The sequence below is a fragment of the Macaca thibetana genome, chromosome 2 (genome assembly GCF_024542745.1).
Source record: "Macaca thibetana thibetana isolate TM-01 chromosome 2, ASM2454274v1, whole genome shotgun sequence".
In the NCBI taxonomy this organism is placed as follows: Eukaryota; Metazoa; Chordata; class Mammalia; order Primates; family Cercopithecidae; genus Macaca; species Macaca thibetana.
In genome coordinates this window covers 127119626-127146638 of record NC_065579.1, presented here as the reverse complement: position 1 = coordinate 127146638, position 27013 = coordinate 127119626, and the positions used below count along the sequence as shown (strand labels likewise).

At 38.0% G+C, this 27013-nt stretch overlaps 1 protein-coding gene across 1 annotated transcript in view; it reads left to right on the top strand.

Annotated features, from left to right (window-relative positions):
* Positions 1-27013, top strand: part of SHQ1 (SHQ1, H/ACA ribonucleoprotein assembly factor) — a 106527-nt gene that overhangs the window by 16365 nt on the left and 63149 nt on the right. The window contains exons 6-9 of the mRNA XM_050781354.1: positions 12663-12790; positions 19559-19713; positions 21536-21589; positions 23867-23990. Coding sequence (XP_050637311.1) covers positions 12663-12790; positions 19559-19713; positions 21536-21589; positions 23867-23990 — 461 coding nt within the window. The remainder of the gene's footprint in view (positions 1-12662; positions 12791-19558; positions 19714-21535; positions 21590-23866; positions 23991-27013) is intronic.

Genomic DNA, 27013 nt, shown 5'->3' with positions numbered 1-27013 from the left:
AGAAGAACTGCCTATCTCTCTTCCAAAACTAGAAGAATAACTATGGCCTGAGAGAATTAGGAAATTGGAATTTATAGTTAGCAGTGTGATATTATAAGCAGCCCTTATTTTTCTCCGTCTTCTGTGTGTTTTTATCCAGAAGCTCATTTTCTTTAATGCTATGCATGAAATATTCTTTCCACTTCTCAAAGAACAGTTCTTACAGGAATGGTTTAAATTTAGGGCTAAGTGAGGAGAGTGGGAGTCATGAGGTAAAGATTCTTTGTGACTTTTCTGATAGCAGTAAGACTTTGGCTCAGTGTAATTTTTGTGTTACTACTCATTATTAGCTGACTGACTCACCCAAATGTGTTAATATGAAATGAAATGCAACTAAAATTCTTTTGAATTTTTAACTAAAAATTCTTTTTTTTAGCTTAGTGCTTTTTTCTTGTTGTTAGTGGTTAAAACAGTGGAGAAAAAAAGGCTCACTTTAAATTACCATCTACCATGCAGATAATACATTGCAATATACACATGTAATACATAATATATATAATATTAGCGTAATATTACCTGACTCATCCAAATGTATTAATATTAAATGAAATGCAACTAAAATGCTTTTAAATTTTTAATTAAAAATTTTTTTAGCTCAGTGCTTTTGTTGTTGTTAGTGGTTAAAACAGTGGAGAAAAAAAGACTCACTTTAAATTACTATCACCGTGTAGATAATACATTATAATATACACTTGTAACACATAATGTATATATTAGGATAATCAATAATGTATATAATATTACCTATTTGTAAGTTGTTTGACTTTGTCTTTACAAGTCATAGTGTTTCCTCATGTTGTCAGGATTTGGGGGGCTTTAGGAAAATGAATTTTAATTTCAGCCTAAGCAGAACACAGTGAAGTCAATTGATTGTAAAGAAAAAATTATACATTTCAAAGGCATATATATGATTTTAGATTGTTATTTAAAAGTCTTTTATTGTAAAATCTGGATGTTATTTAGGTATAATCTGTTTTTTGTTTTTTTTTTTTTGGCATGTTTTGCAGCCCACTACAGTGATCGGCATATCACAGATGATCCATAAATGTTTATTGTTTTTTATTATCCATTTCTTATTTGTAATTCCTTTGGGGTATTAGTTTTACACTAAAATATGTTGACAGCATCTTGAAGCATTTCTTTTTTTTTTTTTTATTATACTTTAAGTTCTAGGGTACATGTGCACAACATGAAGGTGTGTTACGTATGTATACATGTGCCATGTTGGTGTGCTGCACCCATTAACTCGTCATTTACATTAGGTATATGTCCTAATGCTATCCCTCCCCCCTCCCCTACTCCATGACAGGTCCTGGTGTGTGATGTTCCCCTTCCTGTGTCCAAGTGATCTCATTATTCAATTCCCACCTATGAGTGAGAACATGCGGTGTTTGGTTTTCTATTCTTGTGATAGTTTGCTGAGAATGATGGTTTCCAGCTGCATCCGTGTCCCTACAAAGGACACAAACTCATCCTTTTTTATGGCTGCATAGTATTCCATGGTATATATGTGCCACATTTTCTAATCCAGTCTATCACTGATGGACATTTGGGTTGGTTCCAAGTCTTTGCTATTGTGAATAGTGCCGCAATAAACATGCGCATGCATGTGTCTTTATAGCAGCATGATTTATAATCCTTTTGGTATATACCCAATAATGGGATGGCTGGGTCAAATGGTATTTCTAATTCTAGATCCTTGAGGAATCGCCACACTGTCTTCCACAATGGTTGAACTAGTTTACAGTCCCACCAACAGAGTAAAAGTGTTCCTATTTCTCCACATCCTCTCCAGCACCTGTTGTTTCCTGACTTTTTAATGATCTCCATTCTAACTGGTGTGAGATGGTATCTCATTGTGGTTTTGATTTGCATTTCTCTGATGGCCAGTGATGTTGAGCATTTTTTCATGCGTCTGTTGGCTGCATAAATGTCTTCTTTTGAGAAGTGTCTGTTCATATCCTTTGCCCACTTTTTGATGGGGTTGTTTTTTTCTTGTAAATTTGTTTAAGTTCTTTGTAGATTCTGGATATTAGCCCTTTGTCAGATGAGTAGATTGGAAAATTTTTCTCCTATTCTGTAGGTTGCCTGTTCACTCTGATGGGAGTTTCTTTTGCTGTGCAGAAGCTCTTTAGTCTAATTAGATCCCATTTGTCAATTTTGGCTTTTGTTGCCATTGCTTTTGGTGTTTTAGTCATGAAGTCCTTGCCCATGCCTATGTCCTGAATGGTATTGCCTAGGTTTTCTTCTAGAGTTTTTATGGTTTTAGGTCTAACATTTAAGTCTTTAATCCATCTTGAATTAATTTTTGTATAAGGTGTAAGGAAGGGATCCAATTTCAGCTTTCTACATATGGTGAGCCAGTTTTTCCAGCACCATTTATGAAATAGAGAATCCTGTCTCCATTTCTTGTTTTTGTCAGGTTTGTCTAAGATCAGATGGTTGTAGATGTGTGGTATTATTTCTGAGGGCTCTGTTCTGTTCCATTGGTCTATACTTCGGTTTTGGTTCCAGTACCATGCTGTTTTGGTTACTGTAGCTTTGTAGTATAGTTTGAAGTCAGGTAGCATGGTGCCTCCAGCTTTGTTCTTTTGGCTTAGGATTGTCTTGGCAATGCAGGCTCTTTTTTGGTTCCATATGAACTTTAAAGTAGTTTTTTCCAATTCTGTGAAGAAAGTCATTGGTAGCTTGATGGGGATGGCATTGAATCTATAAATTACCTTGGGCAGTATGGCCATTTTCATGATATTGATTTTTCCTGTCCACGAACATGGAATGTTCTTCCATTTGTTTGTGTCCTCTTTTATTTCGTTGTGCAGTGGTTTGTAGTTCTCCTTGAAGAGGTCCTTCACATCCTTTGCAAGTTGAATTCCTAGGTATTTTATTCTCTTTGAAGCAATTGTGAATGGGAGTTCACTCATGATTTGGCTCTGTGTTTGTCTTTTATTGGTGTTTAAGAATGCTTGTGATTTTTGCACACTGATTTTGTATCCTGAGACTGCCGAAGTTGCTTAAGAGATTTTGGGCTGAGACGATGGGGTTTTCTAAATATACAATCATGTCATCTGCAAATAGAGATGGTTTGACATCCTCTTTTCCTAATGAATACCCTTTGTTTCTTTCTCCTGCCTGATTGCCCTGGCCAGAACTTCCAACACTATGTTGAATAGGAGTGGTGAGAGAGGACATCTCTGTCTTGTGCCAGTTTTCAAAGGGAATGCTTCCAGTTTTTGCCCATTCAGTATGATATTGGCTGTGGGTTTGTCATAAATAGCTCTTATTATTTTGAGATACGTCCCATCAATACCTAATTTATCGAGAGTTTTTTAGCATGAAGGGCTGTTGAATTTTGTCAAAGGCCTTTTCTGCATCTATTGAGATAATCATGTGGTTTTTGTCTTTGGTTCTGTTTATACGATGGATTACGTTTATTGATTTCCATATGTTGAACCAGCCTTGCATCCCGGGGATGAAGCCCACTTGGTTATGGTGGATAAGCTTTTTGATGTGCTGCTGGATTCGGTTTGCCAGTATTTTATTGAGGATTTTCGCATTGATGTTCATCAGGGATATTGGTCTAAAATTCTTTTTTTTATTGTTGTTTCTCTGCCAGGCTTTGGTATCAGGATGATGCTGGCATCATAAAATGAGTTAGGGAGGATTCTCTCTTTTTCTGTTGATTGGAATAGTTTCAGAAGGAATGGTAGCAGCTCCTCCTTGTACCTCTGGTAGAATTCGGCTGTGAATCTGTCTGGTCCTGGACTTTTTTTGATTGGTAGGCTATTAATTATTGCCTCAATTTCAGAGCCTGTTGTTGGTCTATTCAGGGATTCAACTTCTTCCTGGTTTAGTCTTGGGAGATTGTATGTGTCCAGGAATTTATCCATTTCTTCTAGATTTTCTAGTTTATTTGCGTAGAGGGGTTTATAGTATTCTCTGATGGTAGTTTGTATTTCTGTGGGATTGGTGATGATATCCCCTTTATCATTTTTTATTGCGTCTATTTGATTCTTCTCTGTTTTCTTCTTTATTAGTCTTGCTAGCGGTCTATCAATTTTGTTGATCTTTTCAAAAAACCAGGTCCTGGATTCATTGATTTTTTGGAGGGTTTTTTGTGTCTCTATCTCCTTCAGTTCTGCTCTGATCTTAGTTATTTCTTGCCTTCTGCTAGCTTTTGAATGTGTTTCCTCTTGCTTCTCTACTTCTTTTAATTGTGATGTTAGGCTGTCAATTTTAGATCTTTCCTGCTTTCTCTTGTGGGCATTTTAGTGCTGTAAATTTCCCTCTACACACTGCTTTAAATGTGTCCCAGAGATTCTGGTATGTTGTGTCTTTGTTCTCGTTGGTTTCAAAGAACATCTTTATTTCTGCCTTCATTTCGTTATGTACCCAGTAGTCATTCAGGAGCAGGTTGTTCAGTTTCCATGTAGTTGAGCGGTTTTGATTGAGTTTGTTAGTCCTGAATTCTAGTTTGATTGCAGTGTGGTCTGAGAGACAGTTTCTTATAATTTCTGTTCTTTTACATTTGCTGAGGAGTGCTTTACTTCCAATTATGTGGTCAATTTTGGAGTAAGTGTGATGTGGTGCTGAGAAGAATGTCTATTCTATTGATTTGGGGTGGAGAGTTCTGTAGATGTTTATTAGGTCTGCTTGGCGCAGAGCTGAGTTCAAGTCCTGGATATCCTTGTTAACCTTCTGTCTTGTTGATCTGTCTAATGTTGACAGTGGGGTGTTGAAATCTCCCATTATTATTGTATGGGAATCTAAGTCTCTTTGTAGGTCTCTAAGGACTTGCTTTATGAATCTGGGTGCTCCTGTATTGGGTGCATATGTATTTAGGATAGTTAGTTCTTCTTGTTGAATTGATCCCTTTACCATTATGTAATGGCCTTCTTTGTCTCTTTTGATCTTTGTTGGTTTAAAGTCTGTTTTATCAGAGACTAGGATTGTAACTCCTGCCTTTTTTTGTTTTCCATTTGCTTGGTAGATCTTCTTCCATCCCTTTATTTTGAGCTTATGTGTGTCTCTGCACGTGAGATGTGTCTCCTGAATACAGCACACTGGTGGGTCTTGACTCTATCCAATTTGCCAGTCTGTGTCTTTTAATTGGGGCATTTAGCCCATTTACATTTAAGATTAACATTGTTATGTGTGTATTTGATCCTGTCATTATGATGTTAGCTGGTTATTTTGCTCATTAGTTGATGCAATTTCTTCCTAGCATCGAGTCTTTACAATTTGGCATGTTTTTGCAGTGGCTGGTACCGGTTGTTCTTTCCCATGTTTAGTGCTTCCTAGGAGCTCTTGTAGGGCAGGCCCGGTGGTGACAAAATCTCTCAGCATTTGCTTGTCTGTAAAGGATTTTATTTCTCCTTCACTTATGAAGCTTAGTTTGGCTGGATATGAAATTCTGGGTTGAAAATTCTTTTCTTTAAGAATGTTGCATATTGGCCCCCACTCTCTTCTGCCTTGTGGAGCTTCTGCTGAGAGATCCGCTATTAGTCTGATGGGCTTCCCTTTGTGGGTAACCCGACCTGTCTCTCTGGCTACCCTTAACATTTTTTCCTTCATTTCAACTTTGGTGAATCTGACAATTATGTGTCTTGGAGTTGCTCTTCTCAAGGAGTACCTTTGTGACGTTCTCTGTATTTCCTGAATTCGAATGTTGGCCTGCCTTGCTAGGTTGGGGAAGTTCTCCTGGATAATATCCTGCAGAGTGTTTTCCAGCTTGGTTCCATTCTCCCCGTCACTTTCAGGTACACCAATCAGACGTAAATTTGGTCTTTTCACATAGTCCCATATTTCTTGGAGGCTTTGTTTGTTTCTTTTTACTCTTTTTTCTCTAAACTTCTCTTCTTGGTTCATTTCATTTATTTGATCTTCAATTACTGATACCCTTTTCCAGTTGATCGAATCAGCTACTGAAGCTTGTGCATTTGTTATGTAGTTCTTGTGCCATGGTTTTCAGCTCCATCAGGTCATTTAAGGTCTTCTCTATGCTGTTTGTTCTAGTTAGCCATTCATCTAATGTTTTTTCAAGGTTTTTAGCTTCTTTGCGATGAGTTTGAACTTATTCCTTTAGCTTGGAGAAGTTTGATCGTCTGAAGCCTCCTTCTCTCAACTCATCAAAGTCATTCTCCGTCCAGCTTTGTTCCATTGCTGGCGAGGAGCTGCGTTCCTTTGGAGGGGGAGAGGTGCTCTGATTTTTAGAATTTTCAGCTTTTCTGCTCTGTTTTTTTTCCCATCTTTGTGGTTTTATCTACCTTTGATATTTGATAATGGTGACGTACAGATGGGATTTGGGTGTGGACATCCTTTCTGTTTGTTAGTTTTCCTTTTAACAGTCAGGACCCTAAGCAGCATGTCTGTTGGAGTTTGCTAGAGGTCCACTCCAGATCCTGTTTGCCTGGGTATCAGCAGCGGAGGCTGCAGAACAGCGAATATTGCTGAACAGCAAATGTTGCTGCCTGATCGTTCCTCTGGAAGCTTCGTCTCAGAGGGGTACCCGGCCATGTGAGGTGTCAGTCTGACCCTACTGGGGGGTGCCTCCCAATTAGGCTACTTGGGGGTCAGGGACCAACTTGAGGAGGCAGTCTGCCCATTCTCAGATCTCAAACCCTGTGCTGGGAGAACCGCTACTCTCTTCAAAGCTGTCAGATGGGGACATTTAAGTCTGCAGAGGTTTCTGCTGCCTTTTGTTCGGCTATGCCCTGCCCCCAAAGGTGGAGTCTACAGAGGCAGGTAGGCCTCCTTGAGCTGCGGTGGGCTCCACCCAGTTCGAGCTTCCTGGTCGCTTTGTTTACCTACTCAAGCCTCAGCAGTGGCGGGTGCCCTTCCGCCAGCCTCTCTGCTGCCTTGCAGTTCGATCTCAGACTGCTTAGCTAGCAATGAGCAAGGCTCCGTGGGCGTGGGATGCTCCGAGCCAAACTCGGGGATATAATCTCCTGGTGTGCCATTTGCTGAGACTGTTGGAAAAGCGCAGTATTAGGGTGGGAGTGACCCGATTTTCCAGGTGCTGTCTGTCACAGTTTCCCTTGGCTAGGAAAAGGGAATTCCCTGACCCCTTGTGCTTCCCGGGTGAGAGATGCCTCGCCCTGCTTTGGCTTATGCTCGGTGAGCTGCACCCACTGTCCAACAAACCCCAGTGAGATGAACCTGGTACCTCAGTTGGAAATGCAGAAATCTCCTGTCTTCTGTGTCACTCACGCTGGGAGCTGTAAACTGGAGCTGTTCCTTTTTGGCCATCATGGAACCACCCATCATGGAACCACCCTCTTGAAGCATTTCTTTTTTTTTTTTTTTTGAGACGGAGTCTCGCTCTGTCGCCCAGGCTGAAGTGCAGTGGCCAGATCTCAGCTCACTGCAAGCTCCGCCTCCTGGATTTATGCCATTCTCTTGCCTCAGCCTCCCGAGTAGCTGGGACTACAGGTGCCCGCCACCGCGCCCAACTAATTTTTTGTATTTTTTGGTAGAGACGGGGTTTCACCATGTTAGCCAGGATGGTCTCGATCTCCTGACATCGTGATCTGCCCATCTCGGCCTCCCAAAGTGCTGGGATTACAGGCTTGAGGCATTGTGCCCGGCCTAGCATTTCTTAATAGTCATTCCTCATTGCTTATTATTATAGCCAAGTATTCATATTTCTCTTGCTGATAATGTTTGGTTTTCTTCTTCCCCAATAGTTTTTAAATTGTTGGCATACATTTTACATTAATAAGGTCTTAAAATCTTGCCTCTTTCTTTGGAAGGAAGCACAAGAATTTAGTCAGTGTTCTAAACATCTGTGAGATAAGAAAAGGAACAAAAATGATCTTATACCATTTGTGGTACTGTTTTAAATTGCGATAATTTTTCATTACTCTAAATTTGTGAAAGAAGATGGTATATTGATTAAACTCTTGGATTTATTGAGTGGATATTAAGACAATAAATAGTAATTGGAAGACTGGGAGCAGGATCACATGCTTCTGAGGTGGCTCTCAATTCAAAACACAGAACTTGAGAAAAAGCATTAGAATACAATTTTATGTATCCATTCTTTCATTTATGTATTTATTTGTTCAACAAATATTTGTCTGAATGAACTACATGCTAAGCAGTGTCACAGATACCAAGGACACCGTGGTGCATATGGCAAGATCTCAATCTCTGTGTTGTCCATGGGACTTCCATTGTAGTGGAGGAAGTAGACACTATTTTTATTTTGATTAAGTGCTATGAGGAAGAAGCAGATTGAAGGGTTAGAGAGAGACTCGGTATCCCACTGACTTCTCTGTTTCAACATGTCCAAAATTGAACTCATCATTTTACCTCTAAAGTCTTTGTGAATTTTCTAACTTGGTTGATGCCCCATTTTTCACTCTAGTCACCCAGATTAGAAAGCGGGGATTCATCTTTGCTTTTTCTCTTATCCCACACATTCAATCAATTCTGAAGTTGTACCATTCATCTCTGTAGTATTTTTTTTTTCCATTTTTTTTCCATTTCATCAATTTCTGGCCCTCATCTGTGTCTGGTTTAGTGCAGCACTCACTAACTGCCTAACTGGCATCTCTGCTGCTAGTCCGGGCTACTTCAGATCCATCAACCATGAACCATTAGTATGATGTCTTACATGCTGAAAATGAAAATCTACTGAACCCTGTCCTTGATGCTCTTCTGCTTAAAGTACCTAACTCCTTTGTGTGTCATTGCAAGTTCTCTGTGATCTGGACCCTGCCTACTTCTGTAGCTTCACTTTTGCCACTCCCTGCTCACGTTTTACGCCTCAACAATGATGAATGTTTGCATTTCCCCACCTGTACCACACTGCTTTTCTCTCTTTTTTTTTGAGACGGAGTCTTGCTCTGTTGCCTAGGTTGTAGTGCAGTGGTGCGATCTCAGCTCACCATGGCCTCTGCCTCCCAGGTTCAAGTGATTCTCCCACCTCAGCCTCCTGAGTAGCTGAGCTTACAGGCCTGCACCACCATGCCTGGCTAACTTTTGTGTTTTTAATAGAGATAGGGTTTCACCATGTTGGCCAGGCTGGTCTCAAACTCCTGACCTCACGTGATTCACCCACCTTGGCCTCCCAAAGTGTTGTAATTACAGACATGAGCCACCACGCCCAGCCCACACTGCTTCTCATATGTTTCCTTTTATCATGGTATCCCTTTGCCATTTATTTCCCCTGACCCCACATTGCCTGAATAGTGGTTCTTATCTCTTCAGACTAGGCTCATTGTTTCTCCCATGCACTCGCCCTGTTAGACTGGCTTAGGAAGCCCACCTCAGTGTTCCCCTGTTACAGTTTATCTTGTTTTTACCACATTGTTTTATAATGTTCTGTATTTGTGTACCTGGTTCTCATTAAATTGTGGAGTCTTTAAGGGCAGGAAGTGAATTTTACAGATCTTCATCTTCCTGACGACGCACGTAGAGGGCATTCAGTGAATGCTTGTTCAATTTGTGACCTTAAAAATCTTGAAAAAAAATTGAGATCTCAAATGAAAAAACAGACAGAACTTGGAAGTAATTTATTATGAAAAGTAAAATATTAGTCACCATCAGCGCTTGTTCATGAAACTCTTAATTCATGGACAATGTCAAGCATAGACCAGCACAGTTTGGATTACTAGGACTGTGTTAGTGAAATTTTACTCAAAATAATCAAACATTTTGGAGGTGTTTTTGGTGGGGAGGGGGATGGAGGTGGTAGAAATACCATGTTTCCAAGCCAGTTTTCTTTTTCCCTTCATCGTGGTCCCTTGGGGAGGAAAACAGCATCTTTTCAGATGGGCTCCTCTACTCTTGCCTTTGGTGTCCTCCGCGCTGTGGTGTCCAAGGCCCTTTTCTCTCACTGTGCCAGTTCTTCCTGGGCAATTTTATCCTCCTCTTGATTTAACTGCTTATGACTCCCATATCTCTCTCTTGAGCATCAGACTTGTATGTCCACCTACCTATTGGACGGGATGTTTGTAAATCCTAAGAAAAGGCATGTCAGACTCAACCTATCCCAAGCAGGGGTCTTTATTTCTCACTCATATCTGTTAGCTTCCTTCCTATGTCCCTGTCTCAATGAAGGACACTGTTGTCCACTGAGTTATGGAGGCCAGAATTCTCTGTGTCATTTTTCACTCCTTGAGCTCCTCGTTCCCTGCATCCTGAGGGTTCTGCCATCTACATGTAGGTCAGATTCATCCACTTTGCTGTGTGTCTACTGCCACTATGTTATTCTAGGCCACCATTATGTCTGCTTCTCCAGACTTTCTCCCTTTAAATCATTCTCCAGGCTGCAATAAGAGTGATGTTTCTAAACCATGCCAGTGTCATTCCCCTATGTGCAAAGCTTTTAAGTGTTTAGTTGGTAGGGATAATCTTTGAGATTTCTTAGATATGGCTTACAAGGTGGTTGCCACTATATTATTTTCAGCTTCTTTCGACTTTTTTTCCCCTTAAATGTGCCTTCTTGTTTTCTAGCCTTTGCCAACCAGTTTTTCATCACAGAATACTCTCTCCTACCCCTCTTCCTCTGGTTAACTGTTCTTTGTCATTCCACCGTTGGTTTAGATATTATATCCTCCAGGGTCCTTGCCTGTCATTCTAATTTATTTTGCCCTAGAATCTTACACTGCTGTTATGTCATAGCATTTTGCTATATTGTAATTGTTTGACTCTCCCATGGGATTGTAAGTTGTGTGAGGGCCAGGACTGTCTGTGTCTTGTCAGCAGTGGAACCCTAGTGCCTAACATGGAACATGGAACGTGGCACAATGTCAATACTTTCTGTTGAATGAATGACTTATTTAGCATGTTAGTCATTGATTATTGTTTATCCATTTAAAATTCATTTCCTGGAAAAAAGCTCACGTTCTGATTTGTGGATGAGTTTATAGTAGAACCTCAATTCAAAAGAGTTCCTTCACTTTAAGGAGAAAGAGATAGCTAAGAAGAAAATAGGCTTAGCAGGATTAGTTTATGAAGCAGCTATTTTGTCTTAGTCTCCCATGTCTGTGCACCTGTCAGAAATAGTTACTGACAATTCCTATTTCAAGATATTAGCTGTTCAGTTTTGTGTAATATGTACTTTATTTCCTCCTATATAAAAATGGAATATTTATTTGGTTAAGAGCTTGGAATCTGGAGTAAGAGTTAAGTAGGTCTACATCCTAGCTATGCTTTTTACTTGTTCTCTGAACTTGGCCAAGCTACAAAACTTTTCTGAGCCTCAGTTTCTACCTTTGTAAAATGATGGTATTAATAGTACCCCATGCTCATAGTGATGGTGTGAAGATTCAAGGAAATAATGGATGCAAAGCTTTTGGTGCAGTGCCTGGAACATACAAAGAACTCCGTAAGTTGTCTGTGATCTTTCTAATTTTTAAACGATTTCAGTATCTCAGTTGAAAGGGAACTTCAAGTGTCTAAGGTTGTAAAACTATCAGTTAGAAAATTCAGTGTATCAAAGCAACCAATTCCTTGAGTTTCTGGTTAACTAAAATATAAATAAAATTTTCACCATTGAGTTATACTTTGTTAATGCTTTTCCCAAGAATACCAGTTTCCAACTTTGAATGCAAGATAGAATCATTTCTAAATAAGTGTCCTCTAAAAGTGACAGGTATATTTTGAATGTGGCTGTTATTTTTCTAATTAAAACAGGAATGTAGAGTACGGGAAAATTAACTTTCTGTTCTCTACAAATGTTGCTTTTATCTTCTTCAGTAATTTAAGGAACTGTTAAAATTCATATCTTAATAAAATAGATTGTATCTTGGTAGAAAATATGAGTGCACATGCCAAAAATGGTGTGTGTGTGTGTGTGTGTGTGTGTGTGTGTGTATAGCCCCTTTTAGCGTCTTTGCGGAGATGCAGTATCCTGAATTTCCTACTCATCTGCTTGTTTTTCTTTGCTGGTTGAGTTCAAAAATTTTTTCCTTTATTGAAATTTTACTGAAGTCTGTGGTACTTGCAGACCTAGCACAAGTGCTAGATTTCATTCCAGTGTGTCTTCAGATTTGCTTCATTTCACATCATTGAATATGGGATGGGACTTCAGGGTAGGACCAGTCTTCTACGTACCTTCTATTTAAAGAGATCAGAGGTTGGACACAGTGGGTCAAGCCTGTAATCCCAGCACACTTTGGGAGGCTGTGGTGGGAGGATCACTTGAGGCTGAGAGTTTAAGACCTGTCTGGGCAAGGAAGCAAGACCCTGTTTCTATAAAAAAAAAAAAGAAATTAGCCAGTCTCAGTAGCACGTGCCTATAGTCATAGCTGCTTGAGAGGCTGTGACAGGAGGATTGCTTGACCCCAGGAGTTTGAGGCTGCAGTGAGCTGCGATCATGCTACTGTACTCTAGCCTGAATGACAGAGTGAGACCCATCTCTTTTTAAAAAAGTTAACAACAACAACAAAAAAGATCAGAAATCTTATATATCCCTTTAATCAGATACTTACTTTTGTTTTATGATAAGTAACTTATGTTTGTGGTTGGTAACTACAAAGAAAGTAAATATAGTGTTCAGTCTTTCCTTGAAATGTACTTTGAATTAAAAATCTGTATTTCTGGTACAAATATGAGTTAAGATAAAATGTTAAAAAGTAAAAGCCAGTATAATAAGTTCTTTCAATGTTTTTTCCTAGAGCTGACTTTTTTGAAGATGAGGCGATTGAACAGATTTTGAAATATAATCCTTGGTGGATTGACAAATATTCAAAAATGAAGGCCTTTTTGGAAAAGAGTCAGGAGGAAGAAAACCATGCTGCATTAGGTAAGAAACTCAAATTCGGCTAATTTGTTTCATTTTAAAATCTCATGGTGTATGTACCACATTTACTGCCTTCCATATTATTAAGCATATAGATGTAATTGCCTTATAATGTTAAAATATGAGTTTGAATTGCTAGTTTTGGAAATGACGTCTTTGCCTCTGACTGGAACATGCCACTAAGTAATTAGGCTTATTTGTGTTGGAAAATTCTTTTGAAGTATGTTTTCCTTTAGAATCATTGGAGTTCTTTTACAATTAATTATTTTTTAAAACCTAAATTTAGGGATATGATCACACAGGACATTTGTAGTTTCTCAATAACCTGCTTAAGAGGTATGAACATTCTTCTTTGGTAAGGACATTTGAGTATTAGTAATGGGGGGAAAAGACCCAGGTGGGAAAAGACCTAGATGGACATGTTATTACCACCTTGTCTAAGTACAGCGTTGATATATTAAGACTATACATTAGAAATATAACATTTGCAGACAGATCAAGGAAAGAACACCCATGTTTTCTGTCACACTGATTTGGCTTTTATTTACATATTAAAAATAAAATTTCAATGTTTAAATGGAAAGAATACACACATATGTACATTCTGAAGAATACTGAATGGAATATAGACTTTTTCCACCTCAAGTTCCTCTTCCCAGAAGTAATCACTATTAGTAATTTTGGGGATATTTTAGAAATATATATTCCCACATCTAAATAGTTGCTTTTAGAAATGTCTACACATAGACTCACGTATACCTGGTTCGTACCTTGTTGTTTTCAATTTGTAGTGTGTTGCACATCTTCCATATCAGTATGTACAGATCTACTTGAAGCTTTTCATGATTACCTAGTATCCCGTTGGATTTTTTTTCATGATTGATGGATATTTGGGCTGTTTACAACTGGTGGACATTTGGGTGATTTCCTGCTTTCTGCAGTTGCAAATAATATATATAGTGACTTTCTTTGACCACTCATTCTGAAGTAGCTGCAGGGTCTCTAATGCATCACAGTTTTTTATTTTCTGCATATCAATGCAATAACCTGTTATCTGCTATTTTTTCAGTGTCTAGTATAGTGCCTGTTATACAAAGGTACTCAATAAATATCTATAAATATTGTAATAAATATTTTTATGGTTAAGTTTTATTAAAGTTTAGGTGATTTCTACCAGATCAAAACATTGCTACTATAATATTTTAGAAAAAAGAGGATTAGCTTTAGTGCATCACAGAAGCTCATTATAGTGACTCTTGTTATAGATTTATTGTCGTTTTCAACAAATCCTGACTTTTATATTTGAGTTTAAGCAGCTTTCAGACTTCTCACGTTCTATGTGTATATATAGGCACATTTTCAGGTTTAGGATTGCTAACACAATTTAGATAGTTAACTGTATATGCTAGATAGATCTGGTCATAAAGTTTGAGCAAACTTAAATCATCTAGTATATCAATTGGTTTGAGTCAGTTTCCCTAATTTTTGCACAGTATTTTAATGAGTGGTGTGGGAGAAAATTGATGGTTGCGTAGTTGAGTTTTCTGTCCACCAGGGTGAGCTAGTGGCCCTAAAAATCAAGAGAAGGCATTCCCTTTGATTTAAATTCTAACTTGCTCTACTTTGATAAATTGTAGCTTATTCTCAGTCCAGTTTTCTGTGTCAGCAATGCTTTGAGTTAGTCTTCTCTGTGTAATTTTAGCAGGAGATCAAGCCACCCAGTCCTTTTAACCACCTGCCCTCCTGACCCTTCATCTGACCCATGGCTGATAGCCAGGCTGGTGCATCAGGAACAGTCATAGTCTGCAAAGCCATTATGATGATTCATTCTAAAAACCACCTTTAAAAATAGCAAGGACATGTGATCTAAGGTAGAAGAACTTGAGCTTTGTGTTGAACAGAGTGTCTCTTCTAATAATACCAAATATAAGATATAAACTCAATGTAGGCTTGGGGTTGGACTTCTTGTTCCACCACATGCTTGCGATATGATCTTGCACCTTTGGGTTGCTGTGGAAATCCTGTACCTGCCTCAGAGTTGTCCTGAGATTGAATGAAACGTTATATTTAAAATCCTGTAAATGTTAGAAATTATTATTATAGAGTAAAATCAGTCACAGGAGAGCCAGGAGTTGGTTAGTTTCTCTGTGAAATTACAATTTTTATACATTTAGAAAGCTTTAAGGAAAAGTTCCTTGTTAACAAAATTTCTCTCTCATTTAAAAAATTCTGGTTCAAATATTTGAGGCATTCAGAATTGGAGGAATAAATTGAAGTGTGTTGAGCCAGGATAAAATATGGGGGAAAAGAAATAAACCAAGAAATAAACCTCACAGTTTTCTGCTTACCTGCGGTGCCTGCTGCTGTACCTTTTCCCCTCTTCCTCTTTGTTCTTTGCCTCTCTGGCCTTCTTCCTCCTTGTGTCATAGCTGTGGGCTGTTGTCTGTTTAACACCTCCTCATCAGGTGTTGCCAGGCAGATATAACAGTGCAGGTGAGGGGTGTACCTTTGATTTGTTCTGTATCATAAAATATTAACCTAGATTGCTTTGAATTCCAGATAAGCCTTAGGTGGTGAACTTTGCTCCCTCTCTTTCTCCCTTGGTTGTAATTCTTGTCATTTTCATCACAGCCCTGAGTTACAACAGGGAGACTTTTCTCCAGCTTTGTAGTGATCCAGATTTTCCTCCCCAAAGGCTTGTAAATGGAAGTGTTAAACGCTATGCTTCCCCTGAGCTCTGGTTTCATGAGGATGAACTTACCGCATTTCCCATGTTGTCTTTCAGTGGTTAATCTGAAGCTCCAAAGTCTTGGCACGTTATTGCATGTTATGACACCACATAACATTTATAGTCAATGAACTTCCTAGCAGGGACATCCTGTTTGGCACCAGTGAGCCCTTCAGTGTTTGTAGAGATAACTGTCAGTGTCAACTTTAAAAGTTGTAGCACTGCAGGGCTACCCATTTAGGCTGAAGGTTTGAATGCAGCACAATTTTTTCTGGTTCCCTTGATCTGGTTCCAGTGAATGTACAATGTAATAGACAGATGTGCATTACTCTGAGAGCATCGAGATCCTTTGTGATTTAATTGTTGACCTAGATAAGAGGGATGTTTGGGAGGGGGATTTAGAGAGGAAGGGAGGATTTAAAAATAACAAAATTAGAAAATATTTAGGAGAGAAAAGTGACTACCTTGCAGACATCTTTCCATTTTGATGAGAGTCCCTTTGCAGCCTTCAGACATATTGGTGGCGTTTTGATGTTGGGAGGTGGTCCTCGGCCATTTGCTTCAATGCTCGAGTACCAGTTTCCTCCTCAAATGTACTGAGTTCAACTGACTTTTATTTCACTGGAGATTGTTTTTAAAAGTATAATTAACCAAAACATTGTGAACTATATGGCAAAGCTGCTTTGTAGTGTAGCTAAGTCATATAAATGCTTGACAAATGTTACTCATGGTGGCAATCATCCAAGCATTGTTGGCACTGCATCTGTAGTTATTTCCAGTACTGCTGCTAGGTTAGACTTGATTGTGTGCAAACTTCCCCCAAGTTCCCCTTTGGGTGATATGATTTATAGCTCTAATAAAAAAGGCCTTAGGGAGCTCAGACTTTTGGTTTCTCTAGTGATTTCCTGGTTTGTTGTTATTGTTATTTATCATCTCTGATTTCTTTGCTTGAATTTCAGAATTTAAATGCATTTGTGTATTATTAATGAAGTAGGCCACAATGGAACTTATAAATGCTCAGTAAAAGGTGGAAGTGTTTTAGGGAAAGTCTAACAGCTCCTAGTATCCAAGAATTCAGAAGAATAATTCAAGTAGGTTTTTCTTCTGTGCACAGTTACTGAAAATGACTAATGTAGAAACACTTCCATGTGCGTAATGTAACATCAGAGCCTACATTGCCTAGATCAACTTTTACAAATGATTAAGCATTGATAGGTATGATTACTTAAAAATGAAGGCATAAATATGTGGAGAGTTGACATGTTGCTAAATAGTTTCTGGGCAAACTTACTTTGTGATTGAGAATTATGTGGGAGCAGGGATCTTTATTAGTCAACTAGGATATAAAGATATTTCTCTAGTCAGATATCATGAACACCTGGCATTTTCCCATTAGCTAAATTAATGAACATCTCAAAAACCATACCTAAGGGAATACTGTCTCAAACCTTCTTGCTAAATACCAGGAGTCTTAAAATATTTTGTCAGGTATGCTTTCTTCCTGCAGTGAGTATGTTCCTTCATGCCATTTCCTTAAATCAAATTGCTTAAAGTGAACTGAGAGCTTTTATTTAAATTAAGGAATCTTCAGATGTGTCCTCCAATGAGGCAGTCAACACTCAGTTTATCTGTCTTACTGATTAAATCTAGTAAATTTTAAATTAAACACAGTTGACCCTTGAACAAAACATGTTTGAAATGCATAGGTCTGCTTTTATGGGGATTTTCTTTTGCCTCTGCCACCCCTGAGATAGCAAAACCAAGCCTTCCTCTTCCTCGTTTTCCTCAGTCTACTCAATGTGAAGACCAGGATGAGGACCTTTATTTATGATGCTATACCTCCACTTAATGGATAATTTAATCTTAAAGAGACTTCATGTACAATTCAAGGATTGGGGAAACCTTAACTAAAGCTATAAATCCAGAATATTGTCTTAAAAAAAAAAAAAAGATGGACATATTTGACTACATGAAAAATAAATGCTTCAATGGCAAAAGGTACCATAAACAAAGTCAGTAGAAACTCCCTAGTATGTATGCTTGTGTGTCTGTATATGATTACATGTCTGTAGAGATATGGTAGCTTTGGAAAGATGATTAGGGTTTATATCTATAATATACAGGATTCTTAATTTGACAAGACAAGCCATCCAGTGGAAGAAAAAACTGGACAAAACACATCCGAATGGGTTACTCATAAGAGTGCAAATCCAGATTGCTTACAAACCAAGGAACTAGTGCTTAAAGTTGAGCATTTGGAGAAATACTAAGTGAAATAACAATGATAAGTCACTGTTTTAGTTCTCTTTTGCTGCATAACAAATTATCACAAGCTTCACACAGTGTACGTTCATGATCTCAGTTTCCGCGAGTCAGAAGTTGGGCCTGGCTTACCTGGGTCCACTGTGTAAGGTCTTGCAAGGCTGTAGCCAAAAATACCCATCTTATTTTTTTAAAAAACAAATGTTGGAGGCTGTGTTTCCTGGAGCTCAAGGTCTTCTTCCAGTCTCACATGATTGTTGGCAGAATTTAGTTCCTCGCAGATACAGAACTGAGGCCCCTACTTCGTTGCTGGCTGTCAGCTGGGGGCCACTCTTCGATCTTAGAGGCCCCTACAGGTCCCTGCCATATAGCCTTCTCACAGGCTCTCTCACTTCACCGTGTGACATTTCTTCAAAACTAGCAGGTGAGTCCCTGGCTTTGGTCTGCTAATAATGGAATGTAATCATGGAAATGACTGTCCCATTGCCTGGCCGTATTCTGTTGGATAGAAGCAAATCACAGGCTCCATCCCCACATAGTGATATGACTCATTGGAGGTCATCTTGGAATTCTGCCTGCTATACTCAATTTATTAACCTGGAAATGATTGTAAAAAAGCTATTACATTTCTTGCCAGGGGAAGGTGGGAGGTATGTGTAGGAAGAGGAACTTCTATTCATGACTGTGAGAAAGGAGAGTTATTGTAGCCTTTAAGTAAAGTATCTTTCTAAAACAGATACTTTTTTAACCCAGTCAATCCAGTCTCGAGAGTCTACTTTATGGAAATAAAGCCTCTAATATCCAAGGACATAGGATAAGGATATTTATTGCAGCATTATTAGCAGTGGCAGAAAGCTAGAAGCAACGTCAGTGCCCATCAGTAGGGGGAGTGGTTGGATAGAGCATGGTACGTTTTGGAATATTATACTCCTTTACAAAAATTAGTTACACACCAGTTGACTTTTAGGGATTTGCCAGAGGTATTGTTGAGTGAGAAGGGCTAGATGGAGAAAAATGACCTAGTTATTTGGGTCAAGGGAGGGCGTAGGAAGTACAAACTCCCTAGTATGTATGCTTGTGTGTCTGTATATGATTACATGTCTGTAGAGAAAACTATGGAATGGTATATACTAGATTTTTAGTGGGTGAGAGGCTGTTGACGAATATTCAGGTGGAGAGAGGGTGCCAAGCAAAAGAAGAAAAGGAAAAAGGAACCGTGTTGTAAAGAAACAGTCTCGTCCCACAAGTCTAATGTATGTGATGTGGTCATATGTAAAACTTGATTTATATGGTAGACAATATGAGATTTTAATGGATTAATTTGAATTGAAATTTAGTTTAGTTTAAATGTAACAATTTTAATTGATTAATATCTGGGAATATTCCTATTTCTTGGTATAGAACTTTCAAATGGATAATGAATATTTTCAGTGTACTTTAGCGCTTTCTGTTGTCAAAATGTGTTATCTTAATTTTAAAGTCAGTAACTGGCATTCAGACACCTTAAGTACAGAACAGTGTGGCAAAAAAGGGAGGGTTGGGAATTAAGGATTAGGTATTATTTCAAAAAATCTTTATTCAGCCCTATTAGGATTTGAGCAGACTCACAGCTCTTACTAAAACTGTGACGTCTACTTAAGTTATTTATATATCCAGAGTTAAGTAGAAATAACTTTTATTTCAGTTTCTATAATCAAAGTTCTAATTTTGACAAATCTTCCACATTGGGGGATTTACAAAAATGAATGAAACATCTAATTTTTAAATGCGTTTTCTTCTAGTGTCTTTTTCTGAAGAAGAGAAATATCAGCTACGAAAATTTGTCAATAAATCTTATCTGCTGGACAAGAAAGCCTGTCGTCAAGTGTACTACAGTTTGATTGATATCCTTCTGGCATATTGCTATGAAACCCGTGTCACGGAAGGAGAGAAGAATGTAAGTGCTTGTATGTGTGCGTGTTGCCATAGATGACTGTGCTGAGTAAACTGCATTAAAGCATCAGTCTTTCTTGTCTAGAGTAGAACTGGTGGTGATTAGTTATTCAGGGGATGCCCCCGGCAGGGTTGCGTGTGTGGGGTGGTGGTGGTGGTGGTGGGTACCCACATGCAATCATACATTGCTTAGTCGGTCTTTTTCAGTTTTCTCTTGGGATTAGTCTCTGCAAAATAGCAGAGTAGGGAAGTTTAAGGGAGTAAAACTGAGAGTAGAGAGGAAGGCTACTCTGAGCCCTCATCTCTTTTAGGCCAGAGAAGTGCTCTGTCACATGACACTTCACATTGGCCAGGGGGTAAACTACCATACCCATTTATATTCTTTCTCTCAGCCAGAAGTCAGCAGATGCAAAATATGGCATTTTACAAAATAGAGAAATCTTAGTATTTACCTGCAAGTGTCGAATCCCTCAATTCATAGAGTATGTGGATTTCTGAAAAATTATATGTAAGTCAGATTTTTTAAAACCTGAATTATATCTTTTTTTGCTATTTAAAGGGATCATGTTATAAAAGTAAATCTTTTTGTAAATTATTTCTTAATCTTTTAAAAAATAATATAGACTTTATTGTATTTCTTCTTAAACCATATTTGATATTGTAAACTTCCTTTTCACCTATACCATTGATTGTATATTTAAAAAGGCTGGAAACCAAAAAACAGCCTTTCTAGTTAGTGTGGCGCTGCAGCTGTTTATAATTGTCCTCGCTCTAAAGGTTATTTTTGATCTGAGCATAACTTTCCTTTTTTGAATTACACAAATAATTCATATTGTAAAGGAAAATATACAAACGAAGGAAATAATTAAGATTTCCTGTAATTTTAGTCATCAGAAATAACCGTTGTTACGTAGCGATGTATCTATTTCCAGTCTTCTTTCAGTGTGCACATGTGTCTATATTGTGTGTATTTACCTTGGGTCCTAACGTATATACTATTTAACCTGCTTTTTTCACTCAACATTATGGCACTAGGATGGTATTAGAGTTAGAATTTTCTGTGTACCAATTTTTTTGTTGTCATGATTCTGAAAATTTCTAGGGTGACTCTTGACGTTTGTGTCTGACTCCAAGATGACTATTAATTGAGTGTGCTAAGGCTACTTAATATATCTGAAAATACTTTTGGTTTTCACTCATCTTTTAAAGATACTGTAAATGGAGAAAATGTTTTCTTTGACAAAAAATGCTTCATATTAAATCTTGAAAAGATGAGTGTTTAGGTATACTTGAAAAAATTTACCATTTTTTATTCTTGTATTTGTGTATTTAAAATCATCAAGTCTTACAACTTGAGACCTCCTCTAGAATGTGCTTATTCTCACCAGCATTCTCTGAAAGATCAAATTTTCTAGCAGCTTCTTAAGTGCCACAGGTAATACTTCAACATTATCTTTGATTCCTTTGATAGATTATTTATGGATTGTTTGGGAGGCATGTAACTTAGTTGAAAAAGGACAGAAATTAAGCAGGGATTACTTTGCTTTAACTTTTAGTTTCAAAACCCCTGGTTATTTGCTCTTGTGTTCTGGTACTTTTATCAGTAGAAAAGTTTTATTTTCAAAAATCCCAAGTAAAGTAAACAGAAACTTCCCACTGATAGTCTCTGCATCAGCAAAATAATTATTTTTCTATAGTTGTGAACACTTCTTAGTTCTCATATGTCAGTGATCCTCAGACACTGGTTGAAAAAATGGATTTCTTTGGTTTGTTTAAATGACTTTACCTTTAATGTGATGGTACTCTTTTCTCCAAAACAAATACAGGTTGAATCTGCATGGAATATCAGGAAACTGAGTCCAACACTATGCTGGTTTGAGGTATGATTTCCAGTTGCAGTTGTTTAGAGTTTGTTGTTCAGGAAGTTATTTTTGTTGTTTTTACATCATTTGGGGTAATTCAAGCAATTCCTTGAATTTTTAAAAATAGAAGCTCTATTGTACAAGTTTGTTTTCCATCTTTTTAATAAAATTCTGATAATGAAACCAGGTAGAGTATTTTGGAAGTTGGGGGAGGGAAACACACTTCGGAGAGAGGATGGAGACATGGTTTGTTGGGAAAGAATGTGGGGCAGAGTGAGAGGTGTGTTTGTAAGCTGGCATGTATTTATTGGAGCTTGAAACTCAAAGATGGAAGCAAACCTAGGTGATAAGTGACCATCAGGGTCTATGCCAAGAATAAACACACACACACACACACGAAAAATAATGTTTTTATATGTTTTTTATATATATATATATATGTATATGTAAGAAAAACTTCACCTGTTCTCAGTAAGTCTGTGAGGTAAGTGTTGCAGGTTTTACAGGTGAGGAAACTTAGATCATATAGCTTAAATCACTTATCTTAAGTCCTGCAATTCAAATGTAGTCTGGTTACATTTGATAACTCTTTTAGTATGGTAGTAATTGTTTCTGTGTTCTGAAAGATGGTTGTGCAGGTCTCACCAAAAATACCAAAGGATAATATCTTTAAATTTATAAGTTTTTAACAAACTTGTGCATCAAAACAGTAATTAAAAGCAGAAACTTTAAAAAAGTATCAAGATTATATCATCAATGAAAACAACCAGTATTTTTTAAGTTGCAAAATCCAGGTTGGTTCATTGACGTCACTTTGTTAAAATAATAGGTAAGATGTAAACAGGAACTGAAACACTTACTTCGTTATAGAATCTTACTACTCCAAAAATGGTTCAAGGACCAACAACCTGACCAGCGGCTTCAGCTGGGAGCTCATTAGAAAGACAGCATTTCAGTCCCACCTCACACCCACCGAATCAGAACCAGAATTTGTAGCAAGATCTCTGGGGAGTTTGTATGCCTACTGAAGATGAAAAGTGCTCCCCTCTAGGCTTCATTGGAGTTCCTCATGTTGCCATGATCAGCATATAAGAGGAATCGGTTTCTGTGTTAGCATTTATTAATATGTTGGAAGTAGTTGGTGACTGGATGATTTTGTGGTGTAGTTATTAAAAATCTACATGAAAATTCACCTATTTATGGTTTTTAAGTTCATAATTCTCTTTATGTCAAATACTCAGTGTTAATCAGATTTCTCATAGTTTTAAGGATTAATGTACATGTAAATTATCTTTCTCCCTTGGTTTTAAGTTTCACATATGGTTTACATTTTTTATACTTTGTTTATCGAAAAACAATTTTGTGGAAATTTTCTGTTGTCTAGTGTTTTTAGTAAGTTTTGAATTGCTAATGTTATCAGTTTGATACCATTCAAGATAGAACACCTTTTTTTCCGTAGAAATCAGTTTGATAAGCAAGAGCAAATTACTCAAGTAAATGTCTTGTATTACCCATGTCCAGTGCAAAAAAAAAAAAAAAAAAAAGAAAAGAAAAAACGAGGAGAGGAAGTTGAACATACTTTACTAAAGAGTTCTACTTTTTTTTTTTTTTTTTGTGATGGAATCTTGCTGTATTGTCCAGGCTGGAGTGCAGTAGCATAATCTTGACTCACTGCAGCCTCTGCCTCCCAGGTTTGAGCAATTCTCTGCTTCAGCCTCCTGAATAGCTGGGATTACAGGTGCCTGTCACCGCACCTGGCTAATTTTTGTATTTTTAGTAGAGACGGGATTTCGCCCTGTTGGCCAGGCAGATTTTGAACTCCTGACCTCAGGTGATCCACCCGCTTTGGCGTCCCAAAGTGCTTTACAGGCATGAGCCACCGTGCCCGGTGAGTTCTACATTTTTGATGTGTGCCATCTTGAATAGCCCTAGATGACAAAAACATGAAATGTAAATTATTTTAAAATATCCTTTATGTGCATCTGTATTTTGTTAATGCCATGTGTTTTAGATTCTTATTTGTAAGAATCTAAAATACTTAGGACTTTAAAAAGCTTTCTTGTGACATTTGTGATGTATTGATAGTGTGAGAAATTAGAAAAACTAAGATTCTATGTTTTATTTTAAGGTATATGAAAATAATCTTATTTCATGGTTTTATGTTTCTCTTCTACTTGGCATCACAATGATCCGAACTTACAGCTTTTAAATGAGAAAAGCTTCCTATTTCATTGTGTGCTTTTGTTTGTGTGACATTTGATGGAAATGACTGCTTATTAAAATGTCACTTCACAGACTTGGACTAATGTTCATGAAATCATGGTGTCTTTTGGAAGAAGGGTGCTGTGTTACCCACTCTATCGCCATTTCAAGCTGGTGGTGAAGGCCTGCAGCGACACTATAAAGATATTGCAACTAGGTAAGATATTATTGCGCTTGCAAATTTGGGAGGGAAAAAGTTGTAAGTTTTTAATCTGCGAAGATACAATTATTTTTGTTTTTTTTCTGTATATAAATAAGTAATGAAAAATGAATCCAACCACTTTTAAAGTACAAAATTCCTGTGTATAACATATATGTAGATAAGTAATTGCACAGAGGCGTAATAAAAACTCTTTTCCGAGAGGAGTAAGGAAGGTAAACAAATAAGGCGCACACAGTATTGCAAACCATTTTACATTATAATAGCTTGCATGGTTCAGTATTTCTTGACTGCCTGTAATCTTCTAGGCTCTATGGTGGGGCTGAGGGTCTAATAATAAAGAAGGTAGAAAAGTTCCCTGCTCTGTTGAAGTTTACAGTTTTGTCAGACAGATGATGAGTAAGTAAGCAGTTCCAAAGAGAGAGTGAAAAGTACTCTGCTGGGAGAAGTCCAGGGATCATTTAGGAGGGGACAAGTAACTTAGATTTGGCATCTCAAGAAAGATTTTCCAACAAAAAGTACAGCTACTCTGAGCACTTTTGACTTGCTAAATTCAACCCGAAAAGACAAACACTTGCTAGCTTTAAGGATGTGGGAAATTCTGAGTTCTGAAACAAATTCCAAAGTGCCCATAATATTATCATTAGAATAAGTACATAATTTCCAGGGTAATGACTTTGAAGGGGGCACCATCCATTTGTGTGTATTAGTTCTGGCACATTTATTTAAAACTCACTCTTAGTACTTTATGGTCATTTCTTATATTCTCCCCCTGGGGAGACTCATCATTCCTTTGCCCTTAGATAAAAGTGTTTCTGGGAACTTGGTTTTCAGACTTGAGAATAAGAAGGGGAAAGAAAGGAAGTTCTTCCCTCTACCTCCAGGTGACTTCACTGACCTACAGAAGAGAATCACATCTCAAATGTTTTCTCCTACCTCGAGGTGTGCTTTGCCTACTGTGTAACCTGTGGTCTTCTTGCCCTGGTGGCGGGGATGGGGGAGGAAAATCACGTTTGAAGTAGATTATTTTAAAGTAGACAATAATTGTAAAAATGAATCATGGTTAGATGAAAGATGCCTTTTTATTCATCCAGTTGGTTTAGACTAGCCGTATTTTATTTTGAAGGATTGTTGATTATAGGATAAAAGAGCTATCATTGAGAAATCTATTTTCTTTAACTTAGCAGTGGGAAACAAACTGCTTTGTTTTTTCACGTGTTATTTCTTCTTGCCTTCCATCCAAGATGTTTTTTGAATTGCTAAAAGTACCTTGGAAAATCAGTCTACTATAAATGACTGTGTGAGCCTCAGTTACACGTCACCATTCATTTCTTTTTTAAGGCCTGCTAGATTATCTGGGCATTATTCATGGACTTAACCAGTGAGAATGCAGTTTGCGGTTATCCTGTTATATCGTGGCTTCCAGATGGAGAATTGGCAGAACCTCCACATGCCCGTTTGCACACACACTCACGCACTCACACACTCACTCTCCCTCTCTCACTCTCACTCACATATACAAACTACTGCTTGTTACTTTTTATTCTGGGAAGTAATCTAGTTCTTTTGACTTTTATTGGAAAAGTAATCAGTTCTGTGATTGCATAACCAAAAATAAATTCGATTGCCTTGACTTACACAGAAATCAATTACCCAAACCGTTTTAGTAAGCCAGGACTGAAAATGAGACTCAACTTTTATTCATTATCACTACAACAAGAAGTAGTTTTATCAACTGTGTTATGATAGCAACATAAAACTTGAAGTAACACACTGGAGGCCACTGCTAAAAATGAACCTGAACCCTCTATGTACCATGTACAGTGTGTTCTGTGACTAATTTGGGTTGTGGCTAGTTAGTGCTAAAACTGAGGGCTGGGTTGTCTAGAATTTGTGCCAGAAGCTGTGGAGATGACATGCTCTGGATGAGAATTGTCACCTGTCTTTGCACAGGTGGATGGCACAGGGATGCCATTCTTGCCGCTGAAGAGGCTCATGTGTTTGAACACCCCATAATTTAAATAAAGGTAGCTCTGGTTTGGCATTTACTGTTTTCCAAGAATGAATTCATGCCTACTTATAATTCAAAATGCAGTCACAGTGTTCACACTTTTTATTATAAAGGTCAGTATAGTGTTCCATAGTTGAAAGTAATGAATAACCCTGGCTCCAAAGAAGGATTGATCTTAAATGGAATGAGCTTTCGAAACCAATGTAGGAGTGCTTCAGAAACTACAGAATATGTCATTATAACTGATTGACTAAGATCTGAGTTTTCAAAGAGCCAGGAATTGGCTTCATGTGACTTCACAAGTAGCCTTTACAAGGATTCTTTACTAGGCCTTTGGCTCTTTTCAGGTTTGCATTTCTTTTCATTCCATCCCCTCCTCCAGAAGACTGTATGTTTATCTCTGGAGATTGCTATTTTGTTTAATCCAAACTCCTTAAGGGCAGGAAATCCTGCTTTGCCCCTTAAGTACTGTTTTAGTGCTTAACAAAGGACCTTGCTCTCTTTGGATCAGTCATCTTGGGGCACATGACTCCTTCTTTTCCTCTGTCTCTGTCTCTTCAACTTTTATTGCCTCTTTGTTCCTTTATTTTTGGAAGAATGGATAAAATTTTTCATGGAAGCATCACTTAGCTGCTGTTAGTCAATTAAAAATAAAAGAGAAAAAGCAGATTTTCTAATGTATCTTCAGAAGAGTTATTCTTTTTTTTTCTTTTTTCCCTTGAGACATAGTCTTGCTCTGTTGCCCAAGGCTGGAGGGCAGTGGCGGATCTTGACTCACTGCAACCTCCACCTCCTAGGTTCAAGAAATTCTCATGCCTCAGCCTCCCAAGTAGCTGGGATTACAGACATGCACCACCATGCCTGGCTAGTATTTGTATGTTTAGTAGAGGCGGGCTTTTGCCATGTTGACCAGGCTGGTCTGGAACTCCTGGCCTCAAGTGATCTGCCTGCCTTGACTTCCCACAGTGCTAGGATTACAGGTGTGAGCCACTGCACCTGGCCCACTCAG